This window comes from Syngnathus typhle, linkage group LG2, assembly GCF_033458585.1.
Source record: "Syngnathus typhle isolate RoL2023-S1 ecotype Sweden linkage group LG2, RoL_Styp_1.0, whole genome shotgun sequence".
Lineage (NCBI taxonomy): Eukaryota > Metazoa > Chordata > Actinopteri > Syngnathiformes > Syngnathidae > Syngnathus > Syngnathus typhle.
The window spans coordinates 24,050,692-24,065,506 of NC_083739.1; the positions used below are offsets into that span (position 1 = coordinate 24,050,692).

Genomic DNA, 14,815 nt, shown 5'->3' on the forward strand with positions numbered 1-14,815 from the left:
CTAAAGAGCGATCCATATTAAGTAAGCATTTTTCCATATTTATTCTAATTATCGCCCATATTCTAATAATCGCCCAGTGTTAGCGATGACATAAATAAAAAACATTGATACTTCCAATTATCGCCCATGCTGTTAAAAATTCCCCCCAAAACTTACGTTTTCCTCCGCGACCGCATGTCGACGTCATTGCACAAATTTAAATATGACTGATTTGACAGCACGTCGAATGGTCTTTATAAATTGTTTTTATCCATAAACTATGATACGATTACACTCGTCACTCCGCTACAATATCCTCACACAATTATGTTATCGGGGCGTGCGCTCGAACAAGACGATCGCAATAACATGACGTGCGCAACATGTGATGTGCGATGGTAACGTGTCGCATCGATGGAGCGTCAATGGACGCACCCCGCTGTTCAAAGTAGATCAAAACAGCCGCTGTTCTAGCGTTAAGAACACCAGTGAGATACAGGTATTGCATACGACATAAGGAAAATATACATATTGTCGGCCATTTCAGTGCCCCTTGGCGATCGGACAAAAAGTGTTCTCTATTAATCGCCCACCCCCCCTGTTGGACATAAACCTTCTCTAATTATCGCCCTGGGCGATAATTAGAATAAATACGGAATTCGTTTAAAAAAAAAAAACACACACACAATCCAGAGTTCATTAAGTTGTAATTCTCCAGTTTCCTTTCACATCCCAAAAACATGCATGGTAGGCTGATTGACCACTCCAAATTGCCCGTAGGTGTGAGTGCGGATGGTTGTTTGTCTCTGTGCCCTGCGCATGTCTGGCAACCACTTCAGGGTGTTCCTCGACAACTGCCCAAAGTCAGCTGGGACAGGCTTCAGCACACCCGCGACCCGCGACAGGATAAGCGGTTCTGATAATGAATGCATGTTCATTTTGCATTTTTTATTTTAACAAGCCATGACTTCTTAACAATGTTTTAAGTTTGTTGTTGTTTCAAATACAGAAAACATTTTTGCAGTGATGCAAAATGAGCCATGTGTTTGTAAATTGCATCAAGAATCCCTCAGAGAGGTAAAAAAAAAAGTCCTGTTCACAGTGGTTGGTAAAGGAACTAGCCCATCTTGTAATACGTAGACGCAATGGACTTCATTTCCAGTCAAATTTGTGAGTACTTATTTATTGTAATCCTGAAAATGTAATGTGATACAGGACTCAGTAACACTAAAAATATTAGAGAAAATGCTGAATAACTCATTGTATTACATCATTTATTAATAAATTATTGTAATGCATTATGGCACGATGTGCTTTTGTCATGTATTAGTTACTGAGTGCTGTAATGCATTACAATTTGGGGATAATTTTTTGGGGAAAAAGGAGCAGCTAAGCTTAGAGTTTACACGGACTTTGGGGTCCAGAATTTGGGAATGGCGTTAACCCGAAAGGACGTTATTTAGAAAGTCTTGGAAGGGGAAAAAATACAGAGCCGTGCATGCGAGTGTATTGGGTAATTGCAGTAGGGAAAAACGTTTGCATTTGGGGAATAACTTCACTGTACTGGGTGAAAATGAATAATTCATTGATTTGTTACATTGTGCTAATGTATATTTAACCTGTAAGTTACTGCTGCAGTCTCTTTAAGATGAAAAACGGGTTGACAGGTGTTTTGCAGCGCCATGTTGCTGAGGAATATAGTAGGAGAAAAATAAAAACGCGCCGTTGTGTAGTCAAAAGTAGATACTGCCTCTTGTCTTTTCGCACTGTAATTTCTACAATTTCAACCATTTAAAATGCGACGGAAAAATTGTGGTCCGTGACCAAATCGCATTAGACAGAAAATCACGTAGAATCGAAGCGTTTAAAATTGAGGTTTAACTTAGCCTTACGGGATTTTATGGTAGTTCATTACTTGCGATTTGTAACCTTGAAACACCTTACGTTGTAAGTATCGTAAATTGCTGTAAGGACGAATGACCACTGAACAATAAACGTCTCTGAACAACTCTTTCTTTTTCTTCTTTTACATCAAATGAAATCAAGGTCATTACCACAATGATACGCAAACGTTTCATCAAAAGTAACAAACATACAGCAGGTACCCAGTCTAGATCTGGCTTTACTTGGTTCTTATTGTCAAACATCTCAACCTGAAAAACTCAAACAGGTCTAAATCAACATCCTCACAAAAAGCATATGGCTATATGGTCAAAGCCCAGTTCAGCCAATGTGAGTTCCTGCTATACTCTCTAGCCACTTACCTCACCAAGATGGGAGTCTCCCAGCGGTCCTCGTGTCTCTGGGTTGACGATGATGACTCGCACCCCCGCTAAAATCTTCAAACAGAACAAAATCGCTGATAGCTGCTGGATCTGTGTCATGGTGCTAATTTATCAATAATCGACACTCACAGTGCCTGACTCCATGAGTGGAAGACTCTGAGGTGCTCCACGCTCCACCAGCCTCACCCTTAGCAACAGAAACACTCATAACTCTGTTAACCTAAAAATGTCCCAAAGGTAGTGTTGAGCATTACCTGTCATGGCGTAACGACTTCATGTCAACGTAGACAGTGGAGGGGTCTGGTCCAGCTGTGCCCTGCAACACAGCCAGGAAAACAAAAAAGGAAACATGTAGATGCACTAATGTATGCATAAACCTGAATGACCTGAATGTCAGAATTCCCACCTGCATACAGATGGCCAGGTTGACCCTGGAGCCAAAAGCGGTGCTGACGGCTCGCGACGACAGACCGACATCCTTGAAAAGCTTGGAGAAAGACTGCGTGAGGATAAGTCTGGGCCTCTCCTCGGCTATCACCACGCAGCTGCGCACGCACGACAGATTTACACCACGTGCCTAGACACACAGGCATGCACACGCACGCACACGCACGCACACACACACACGCACACACACGCACACACACGCACACACACGCGCACACACACACACAATTGTAGACTTGTCTTTGACAGAAACATGTTATTTCTGATCTACCAGTGAAACATGGACAATGTACTATGCCCCGGGTAGACAACCATATTTATCGCAACAGCGACCATCCAATTGTTGATAATGCTGTGTATGTCAAATATTTTTACCATAAGCGTTGTTCAACACGAACGTTTTGATTACTTCTTACAGATAAACAGATAAGCCACAACATTCTTACAACCTACACCATCGTGGTTTACTGCGGTGGGATACAATAAGAATTAAAGCGGCAAACACTGATGAATGGGCCCTTATACCTCTTTTTAAATGGTGAAGGATCCAAATGCATTCAATGTTTCGCCAATATAAAAAAAATATTTAATAGAGCATTGTCCATCTTTTTAGGCAACCTACTTCCCACTGGAACTCATTTAGGCAAATTACCAAGAACAGATTGTCAAAGTCATAGCCCTCTAATTTGCCTAAAATGGCTATAATACCGTAAATTTTGGACTATAAACCGCTACTTTTTTCTCAAATTTTCAACCCAGCGGTTTATAGTCCGGTGCGGTTTATATAGGATTATCTCCGTGATTTTTGTGATGACTTGATCACTTGTATACACTCGTAAAAAGGCTGTGGACTGTTGTGCGGCACCACTTTGCTGGGCGGAGGGAAATGTGACAGGGTGACTGTGGAGAAGAGTGGTGTATTGGTCGCATGTCCATCCCCCAGGCAAATAGTGCCGTATAATTGACACAAAGAAGAGAGAACGAGATCAAGACGGACATTACTGAAGAAAGTAAGCTTTTATACACAAACCCTCATTATGGGGGACAAAAGAAATGCATATGATGCCGCTTTTAAGTTAAAGGCAGTCAATTTGGCTCTTAACGTAAGAACTTCAGCAGCTCATACATGCACTGTAGAGGTTTCTTCCGGTCACAAGGGGCACTGGGCTATCGTTGATGATATCTTGTTGGGTCACCCTTTTTCTTTCTTTATTTCCCGGTCACATCTACTCTGGAGCTATACGTGTAGCTCGCTAGTTTAATGTAACTTAGCGCTTTGTGCATGAATAAAGTTAGCATGAACATACCCTCATCATGGAAAATGCTAGAAGAAATGCATGAAAGCGACAACAAAAGAGAGATTGAAAACATGTGTGGCAAAGTACCGTATTTTCCGCCCTAAAAGGCGCACCTAAAAACCTAAATTTTTATCAAAAGTCAACAGTGCGCCTTATAGCCCGGTGCGCCTTATATATGGATCAAGTGATGAATTTGTTGATCCATACTGGTTGTACACAGTGCTCTGCCAAAATGTTTTAGTACGTTTTAGTACGACTAGTAAATTCCAAGGTCGCATCGCTTCCCAGCATTACGGTAACTGTAGTCAGGGGGCGTCACCGAATAGCTGTTGTACCCGCGAGGCTATTTCATTTCAAAATAGGGTGCTCCGTTAATATTTCGAGTAAATCTACGGATCGATATGGAAGGGAAACATAGGTAAGTAGTACCAATGCGTTAGATCGAACTTTAGTCAGTTCTGATCATTTTATAGGAGCTCGTTTGAGAGACGTGATTGTTTACACTTTGCTGAGGCTCATGGGAGATTGTGAGCTGAGGGTCATGGGTTTTTGCGGATGGCTAATGCTATAACGAAAGCTGCTATACGCGCGAGGCTATTTCATGTCAAAATAGGCTGCTCTGTTAATGTTTCGAGTAAATCTACGGATCGATATGGAAGGGAAACATAGGTAAGTAGTCCTAATGCGTTAGATCGAACTTTAGTCAGTTCTGATCATTTTATAGGAGCTCGTTTGAGAGACGCGATTGTTTGTTTACACTTTGCTGAGGCTCATGGGAGATTGTGAGCTGAGGGTCATGGGTTTTTGCGGATGGCTAATGCTATAACGATAGCTGCTATACGCGCCAGGCTATTTCATGTCAAAATAGGCTGCTCTGTTAATGTTTCGAGTAATTCTACGGATCGATATGGAAGGGAAACATAGGTAAGTAGTACCAATGCGTTAGATCGAACTTTGGTCCGTTCTGATCATTTTATAGGAGCTCGTTTGAGAGACGCGATTGTTTGTTTACACTTTGCTGAGGCTCACGGGAGATTGCGAGCTGAGGGTCATGGGTTTTTGCGGATGGCTAATGCTATAACGATAGCTGCTATACGCGCGAGGCTATTTCATGTCAAAATAGGCTGCTCTGTTAATGTTTCGAGTAAATCTACGGATCGATATGGAAGGGAAACATAGGTAAGTAGTACCAATGCGTTAGATCGAACTTTAGTCAGTTCTGATCATTTTATAGGAGCTCGTTTGAGGGACGCGATTGTTTGTTTACACTTTGCTGAGGCTCATGGGAGATTGCGAGCTGAGGGTCATGGGTTTTTGCGGATGGCTAATGCTATAACGATAGCTGCTATACGCGCGAGGCTATTTCATTTCAAAATAGGCTGCTCTGTTAATGTTTCGAGTAAATCTACGGATCGATATGGAAGGGAAACATAGGTAAGTAGTACCAATGCGTTAGATCAAACTTTAGTCAGTTCTGATCATTTTATAGGAGCTCGTTTGAGAGACGCGATTGTTTGTTTACACTTTGCTGAGGCTCATGGGAGATTGCGAGCTGAGGGTCATGGGTTTTTGCGGATGGCTAATGCTATAACGTAGCTGCTATACGCGCGAGGCTATTTCATGTCAAAATACGCTGCTCTGTTAATGTTTCGAGTAAATCTACGGATCGATATGGAAGGGAAACATAGGTAAGTAGTACCAATGCGTTAGATTGAACTTTAGTCAGTTCCAATCATTTTATAGGAGATTGTTTGAGAAACGCGATTGTTTACAGAGGGCTCGTTGGTTATTGGCTAGTGGGTGCATACCGCAACCCTAGTCAACCTCAGTTTGTTGCAGTAAAGCTTCTATTTTATGCGCCTTATAGGCCGGTGCGCCTTATATATGGACAAAGTTTTAAAATGGGCCATTCATTGAAGGTGCGCCTTATACCCCGGTGCGCCTAATAGGGCGGAAAATACGGTATATCTGACGATATTCCAATCCGACACTGAGGAGGAAGACTTTGATGGTTTGAGTGCACAGGAGGAAGATGAAGACGACGGCTCTCACTTTTACTAGTATTTTTTTCAACCAGTCCTGATAGTGCTGTGTTACTTCCGTGTTGCTGCGGTACTACTGCTGCGTCACAGGCAGCGTTTAGAAAGATATGTCAAAGTATGTTATTAAAACTTTAAAAAGGGTTTCTGTGTACTATTCTTCTTTGTAAATAACTCGTGTGCACGTGCGGCTTATAGTCCGGAGCGGCTTATATAAGAAAAAAACTAAAATATCCCTGAATTTTAGCTGGTGCGGCTTTTAGTCCGGTGCGGTTTATAGTCCAAAAATTACGGTAATTTCCACCTATAGGCCTCTCCTCCTCGCTGAGAAAGGGTGTAGTGTACAGTAATTCATCTTGGGTTCCAAATTCAGTTTAGGGAGTAGATTTTCAGAATGTCAAAAACAAAACAACCATCCGTGCTCACCCCTCGCTGTACAATACGTACTTCTTTGTACCTATACTGGGATACAACAAAACAGGAGCAGGCATGCGGGATCTTGAGTGAGGAACTTGGCATACCTGGTGCGTTTTACTTTGTTCGTTTTTCAGCAGTTGGACTGTCCAAAGACGCAAACATTGATTTTAAATACCACATAGCGAATTGTGCGCCACACCGTGCCGTAACTTTTTTTCTCATCAGAGTTTTGGTGTAAAAAAATGAAAAAGTGTGCAGTGTGGATTTCTGGCCGATTTATTTATTGTATGCTTATTTTACATTGTTGTTCAATAAATATGAAGTTAAATGAGGTACTGAGCTATGCTGTATTAGTTAATGCAACTGTAATGACACCTGCTTAAAAAGTTGATTTCTTTTACCGTTTTTTTCCATGTATAGTGCGCCCCCATGTATAGTACGCACCCCTAACAATGGCATGCTGATGCTGGAAAAAAGCTTGTACCCATGTATAATACGCACCCAATTTTTATGAATTTTTTTTAATTTATTTATTTATTTATTTATTTTTTTAAGTCCCAAAGATCGTCACACACGCAGGGAGGCAATGGGTCCCATTTTTAAAGTCTTTGGTATGGTCTTAACTAGGCTGGATGTCATTTTTTTTGTTGGCGTTGATTTCTCCAACTGCCCCTAAACGCACCACCGCGCTTCGTGCGCACACGGCGGCTCTGTATGGGAGAGACGTTGAAGAGGAATAAAAACACCCTTGGAAACCAAAACTTGCCCCTCGTCGTGACTCGGAGCCGCAACAAATGTTTCGGATTTGTGTAGGGTACATTGTGAGACAGCAAACGAGCAGGTGATCGAGCAAGCCTTGTCTGATACGAGAGCATTGCGGTCGTATGGAGCGTGTTTGAAATGAACAGCAGAGACGAAAGGAACAAGGCAAAGTGTTGTGAAATAAAATATTACCTGTAATACGCATTTTGTTATTTGCTGATTGAAACTGCTAATTAAACTGTAAATTGAAACTAATAGGTGGAGAACTGAACTCTCGCTCTTTATATAGCTGACGTGTCTTGCGCAACCGTTCTGCGCATCTGTAATGGCGGCCTCCGTATGACGTCCGGTCCGCGATGGAGATTAAAAAACAAACAATATTTGACAATAACACACCATCGAGGATTGCACCATCGCATCAAACGATGTGTCGTCAATTATGAATTTTACTAAGTGTGTTGGGCAGGATGGCTGAATGCGATGCGCGATTGACAACAAACAAGAAGAAAGGTGAGTTTTATTTCGGGGGAGATTTGTCATGTCTCGTCCCCAGTTTTGCTATGTGTCTTGGTTGCCATAGTTTCTGTTCGTGTCACCCCGCTCTTCCTGTGTCACCTCAATCGATGTAACGTGTTTTGTATTTAAGTCCTGTCTGCCCCTCGCTCACCGTTGGATCATTGCATGTGTTACTGTCATTCTGTTCCTGTCTTTGGTAATGTCACCCTGTCTTTTTGTTCCACGACTTTGTCGGTCAGTCCTGCTGTTGGTTTTGTTGTACCATGACTTTATTTAAAAAAAAAAAAAAAAAAATTAAAAAAAAAAAAAAAAAAATTTTTTTTCTTTGTACCCATGTATAATACGCACCCCAGATTTTAGGACAATAAATTAGTAAAATAATGCGCACTATACACGGAAAAAAACGGTACATCATTGAACGTTTTTGAAAAAGTAATGCAATACAGTGATCCCTCGTTTATCGTGGGAGATGCGTTCCAGAACCATCATTTAAATGAAGATCCGCATAGTAGAAACATTATATGTATTAATTAGGAATTTAATTACCTTGTATAGAAATTTCAAACATGTCGTGTTTTGTGTTGGCCGCTAGAGGGCATAGATGTATTGCAAGTTTATTTGAAGTCTGGTTTACTTTTTCAAGCAATGTAAAGTGACCACCTTCAGGATTAACACACTACACCAGGGGTTTTCAACTAGTTTTGTCCAAGGAACCACCATTATACCCAAGAAGCAACTCAGAGACCACTGCTTTGACGGAATATTATTTTATTTTGCACCGAAAGAGGATAGACCTATACAGGCTATTTATTTGCATCTGTATGTGTATTTTGGAAATGTCAGCTACATTTGACATAATTTGGAAGGGTAAATGATTCACAAAATTAGCTGGAAAATAAATCAAGTCTAAATTATAAAATTTTATTTTTCAAAATGTTTCAATTGTGTTCCATTTCCAATTTTGCGGACCACGTGCAATACCACTTTGGATCACTAGAGGGACTCGGACGACCAGTTGACAATTCCTGCACTACACTAACCAGGGACATCATGCATAGCAAAACCAAAGAGTCACAGTCACGCATGAATCTCCTGTTGCATTGTGGTACTATACACAATATTTAGGCTTTGTAGAGCCTCCTTAATACTTTTACACGACATAAAACTTTCCCAATCTCTTAATAACCTTTCCCACACTGTTCTGTGCATGTATTCTACCTTAACAGTAAATAAAAGAACAAACGTAATATTGTCACGTGTCCCAACTCCTCCTGCACCGATTGGTGCTGTTCCCTCGCGCCTTCCGGCCTCCCACGCCTCCTGCGCTGCTACTCTGTCACCTCCGCATTGCTCAGAGGCAGAGCACGCTATCAGCGCTCATGCCAGTGCATTAATTTTGTGTGCGGCTGGCTTCCGCGCTTGTCCCAAGTGACGCACATTGCTCAGAGGCACGCCTCACTTTATCAGCGTGTATTCAAATGCCATTCTCCCGTCACTTATTAACCCATAAAATAGCGAATCAGCAATCAATGACGCGCAAAGTTACGATGGATCACTGTAATTACTTTCCCTAGTAACTAATTAAATCTATGAAGGAGTAAATCAATCATAATTCAATTACTTTTTTGGGAAGGTAATAACTGTAACTAATAACTGTAACTAAATACATTTTGGAAGTAATTTGCCCAACACTGCCCAGCCCTATTAAAAGTATTTAGTTTAAAAAGGCATCCGTCCGTCCGTCCGTCCGTCCGTCCGTCCGTCCGTCCGTCCGTCCGTCCATCCATCCATCCATCCATCCATCCATCCATCCATCCATCCATCCATCCATCCAGCTACTTCAGCTGCACCTTCCGACTATCCAGAGTAGGTGTCTTGAGAGATGTGCATGCGTCCTCCCAAACAACTATTTTTAGGACAGCTGTTTTGCTATTCAATGTGTTTGATGAGGCACAAGATGCAAATTTTGGCTCACAAATTAAGATGCAAAACCCGCTCATTTTAAGCCTTAAGTGAATGTGTTTCATTCTGTCTTTATGAAACACATTCACTTAAGGATTAAAATAAAATAAAATTGAGGCATTTCAAGTGTTTTGCATACCAACCTTCAGCAGCTCTGTCTGGGTTCCAAGGCCTTTGGTGCAAAGCTCCATAACCGAGTAGGAGCAGAAGGTGTCTCGGATCTTGTACTGACTGAGGGTGCTCAGCCACAGAGGAAGTGAGCTCTCCAGCTCCAGGGGAGGGATGAGGATTGACTGATGACCTGAGTAAACACTGCACACCACAATCACTTTTGTAACAATCACACTGCTTATCATCTATGGACCATTTTACAAACCTGGAGAGGCACCACAGGACAAAGCCTAGGCCGCAGTATGGGTCCAGGCAGATGGCTATTTGGCGTGAGGAGTAGAGTTCACACTGCAACTTGATGGAACGACACAGAGTGCTGACTGCAGCATGAGACATCTGATTAAAAAAAATGGGACAGCACCTTTTAAAATACTACTCAGCGTCAACGACAAACAACATTTGCTGATGAAACGGTGCCAGAAAATTCTACACGTGTAACAAATATTTACTATCAGATTCCCACGGTCGTATCGTCCCACCGCACTAACAAACATTCGAGAGGTGATGTCAGGCCTAGAGAACACAATCTTACTCGCATCTCGTATAAATATCCTTCGATAGATACGCACCCGGATCGACCAATTACACTTAAACTTGGTTTTATGAATATTAGATCGCTTCATACGAAAGCATTTCTCGTTAATGATCTCATCACAGAACATAATCTAAACGTTTTTGGTCGTTTTTGGTTTTTGCGAGACCTGGTTAAAACCTAATGAACTGCTGCCGCTTAATGAGGCCTCGCCTCCAAACTTTGTGAGTTCGCATGTGGCGCGTCCTCGAAAAAAGGGTGGGGGTGTCGCCCTCATTTCGAATTCCGAGCTTAGATTTAGGCCTCGTTCAATCAACGTATTTAAAACATTTGAGTTTCTCACTGTCCGATCCACCGCTTTACCGTCATTTTATCTTGCTGTTATTTACCGTCCACCCGGGGCTTACTCTGGCTTCCTGGATGAATTTTCAGAATTCGTGGCTGATCTAGTAACCAATGCGGATAATATAATTATCATGGGCGATTTCAACATCCACATGAATTTACCGTCAGAACCACTTACTTCGGTGTTTTAGACTTTAACTGATACTTTGGTTTTACGCAAGCTGTACAGGCAGCAACGCATAAGAATGGAAATACCATAGATCTGGTATTATCCCGAGGACTTGCAACCTCAAATATAGCAGTACTGCCATACACTACTGTTCTGTCTGATCATTACTTAATAAAGTTTGAAATTGTAGTTCCTTGTCAAAGACAAGAGAGCAATCAGCATTATAGGAGCCGTCATTTTAACTCCATGACTGCAACTGCGCTATCTGAGATACTGTCGCCGGCAACCGCTATATTTCCCGAATACACCGGCTCTATTGATAATCTTACAAACGAATTCAATGCGACATTTTTAAATGCCATTGACTCTGTGGCACGTTACGTCTGAAAACTCGCCGTAGAGTGCCTACTCCGTGGTTCACAGATGAAACGCGTACGCTTAAGCAATTATGTAGAAAGCATAAGCGCAGATGGCGTCTAACCAAACTTGAGGTTTTCCATCAGGCATGCAGGATAGCCTCCTGAAATATAAAGATGCGCTTATCTTAGCAAAAACTCGGTATTTTTCGCAAGTTATTAATCTCAATAAAAACAATCCGAAACACCTATTTGATACAGTGGCAAAGCTGACTCTGCGCCAGCCGACCCCCGATAGTTCCTTCCACTCAGCTGACGAGTTCATGAAATTTTTTGCTCAAAAGATTGAATCCATTAGGGACGAGATCAAGAATACCATTCCAATCGCTCGGTCGAGCCCGCCGTTTACCAACGCTGATGATCATGCAACAACCCTCTCAACTTTTAAAGCGTGTCTCTTGAAAGGCTTACAAAATTGGTTAGTGCGGCTAAACAAACATGTTTACTCGACCCTCTTCCAGCCAAACCACTTGAAGAATTATTTCAAATGTTAGGACAGTCCGTCTTAAATATAATCAATCTGTCTGTCTCCTCTGGGATAGTGCCAACAGCCTTTAAAACCGCTATCATTAAACTGTTACTTAAGCAACCAAATCTTGACCCGAACTGTCTCAGTAATTATAGGCCAGTTTCAAACCTCCCATTCATAGCAAAACTTCTTGGAAAAGTAGTAGCGCAGCAGCTTATTGATTACATGGTCGCCAATAATCGATATGACACTTTTCAGTCTGGTTTTAGAGCTACCGTTTTTTTTCCGTGTATAGTGCGCCCCCATGTATAATACGCACCCTAAAAATGGCATGCTGATGCTGGAAAAAAGCCTGTACCCATGTATAATATGCACCCAATTTTTATGAATTTTTTTTTAATTTTTTTTTTTTTTTTAAGTCCCAATGATCGTCACACACGCAGGGAGGCAATGGGTCCCATTTTTATAGTCTTTGGTATGGTCTTAACTAGGCTGGATGTAATTTTTTTTGTTGGCGTTGATTTCTCCGACTGCCCTTAAACGCACCACCGCGCTCCGTGCGCGCACGGGACAGCAAACGAGCAGGTGATCGAGCAAGCGTCTGATACGAGAGCATTGCGGTCGCATGGAGCGTGTTTGAAGTGAACAGCAGAGAAGAAAGGAACAAGGCAAAGTGTTGTGAAATAAAATATTACCTGTAATACGGATTTAGGTAGAGAACTGAACTCTCGCTCTTTATATAGCTGACGTGTCTTGCGCATCCGTTCTGCGCATCTGTAATGGCGGCCTCCGTATGATATCCGGTTTGCGTGAGTGCGCGTGTGCGTGTGTGCGCGTGTTCGAGAGCGAGAGAGAGCGAGAGAGAGAGCGCTCAACCGTAGCGCGCCGCCAACCGCCCAACTGCACCACGCTGGTCGATTATTGTGACAGAGCCGTCGCTGAAATTTAGAAGATATTTTTAAAGTCCTGATGTACTTTCTAAAATTTAAGTGGACCTCAGTGCGCACTGCGCAGGGAGCTTAATTTGGTGCGGTCGCGCAACCGCAGCGCGCCGGGCGCTCACTGTCGCATTGCTTAAAGAGCGCCTTTGTGTTTTAGGATGAACAGCAGAGACCAAAGGAACAAGGCAAAGTGTTGTGAAATAAAATATTACCTGTAATACGCATTTTGTTATTTGCTGATTGAAACTGCTAATTAAACTGTGAATTGAAACTAATAGGAAGAAAACAACTCTCACTCTTTATATAGCTGACGTGTCTTGCGCATCCGTTCTGTGCATTTTATTTCACAACACTTTGCCTTGTTCCTTTCTTCTCTGCTGTTCACTTCAAACACGCTCCATGCGACCGCAATGCTCTCGTATCAGACGCTTGCTCGATCACCTGCTCGTTTGCTGTCCCGTGCGCGCACGGAGCGCGGTGGTGCGTTTACGGGCAGTCGGAGAAATCAACGCCAACAAAAAAAATTACATCCAGCCTAGTTAAGACCATACCAAAGACTATAAAAATGGGACCCATTGCCTCCCTGCGTGTGTGACGATCATTGGGACATAAAAAAAAAAAAAAAATTAAAAATTTTTTTGTACCCATGTATAATGCGCACCCCAGATTTTAGGACAATAAATTAGTTAAATTTTGCGCACTATACACGGAAAAAAACGGTAATCATTCCACTGAGACAGCACTTGCTAAAGTGACTAGCGATCTCCTCGTAGCTATAGATTCAAACACTTCATCTGTACTGTTACTACTCGATCTTAGTGCTGCCTTCGACACTGTAGACTTCGATATTTTATTAGGGCGTCTTAAAAGTTGTGTTGGTATTTCAGGGTCAGCACTAGGCTGGTTCCATTCCTATCTATCAAACAGGACGCACCGAGTGGTCCATGGCAATGCGTCCTCGGAGCTCTATAATGTTACGTGTGGTGTCCCACAGGGATCGGTTCTCGGACCAATTATTTTTAATATTTATATGATTCCGCTTGGGGACATAATACGTAAATATAATATTAGTTTTCAATGCTATGCGGATGACACCAATTATATATGCTGTTGGATATATATATGGATTGTTGTAAGCTTGAGGCGTGCCTTGCGGAGATCAAGCAATGGATGTCTCTCAACTTCCTTCGTCTTAACCCAGATAAAACTGAGATGTTGATAATTGGTCCAACTCGTTATCAACACTTATTCAAGGAAACCGCTATAACTATAGATAACCGTACTATCACTAAGAGCGATACTGTAACTAATCTCAGGGTAATATTTGACCAAACTCTCTCCTTTCAAAAGCACATTAAGAATATAACCAGAATTGCGTTTTTTCACCTTCGTAATATTGCAAAGATTCGTCCGATCTTCTCGACCGGTGATGCGGAAACTATTATACATGCGTTCGTCACATCGCGCCTGGACTACTGTAATGTACTATTTTCGGGTCTTCCTAAGTCCCGCATCTAAAGTCTACAGTTAGTACAAAATGCTGCTGCAAGGCTGCTCTCTCGGCGAATAAAATTTGATCACATTACCCCAATACTAGCCAACTTACATTGGCTCCCGGTCCATTTAAGATGTGACTTCAAGGTTTTTCTATTAACCTATAAATCACTGCATGGCTTAGCGCCTTCATATCTCGTCGACCTAGTTGTTCCTTATGTTCCGTCTCGTAACCTTCGTTCGCAAAACGCTACCATTTTAGAGACACCGAGGGCCAAGAAAATGTCTGCAGGCTCTAGAGCATTTTCTATTCGGGCTCCAGAGCTTTGGAATGCCCTACCAATGGATATTAGGACTGCTACCTCAGTAGAAACATTTAAGACACGTTTAAAGACACATTTCTATGACATGGCCTTTAACTAACCTGTAGTGGCTGATTCGGCTGGAGTTTGTTTTCTCTCCCTCTCCACCCCCCTCCCTCCCCGGCCTGTCCATGCTGACAGTGGCTATCTGGATTCTCGTGGGCCAATTCAGGATGGGGGAACTGCAGCTCAACCTCCTCGAAGACACTGC

At 42.3% G+C, this 14,815-nt stretch overlaps 1 protein-coding gene across 3 annotated transcripts in view; it reads right to left on the bottom strand.

Annotated features, from left to right (window-relative positions):
• The window catches only part of dip2ba (disco-interacting protein 2 homolog Ba), a 141,088-nt gene that overhangs the window by 7,791 nt on the left and 118,482 nt on the right, over nucleotides 1-14,815 (bottom strand). For 2 of the 3 annotated variants that reach the window (XM_061272955.1, XM_061272954.1), the window contains exons 30-35: nucleotides 10,082-10,212; nucleotides 9,849-10,017; nucleotides 2,671-2,841; nucleotides 2,519-2,580; nucleotides 2,394-2,451; nucleotides 2,244-2,318 (exon numbers count right to left, since the gene is read on the bottom strand). In XM_061272955.1, coding sequence (XP_061128939.1) covers nucleotides 2,244-2,318; nucleotides 2,394-2,451; nucleotides 2,519-2,580; nucleotides 2,671-2,841; nucleotides 9,849-10,017; nucleotides 10,082-10,212 — 666 coding nt within the window. Of the gene's footprint in view, nucleotides 1-2,243; nucleotides 2,319-2,393; nucleotides 2,452-2,518; nucleotides 2,842-9,848; nucleotides 10,018-10,081; nucleotides 10,213-14,815 lie in introns of all 3 variants that reach the window. The other variant, XM_061272953.1, reaches the window with a different exon arrangement.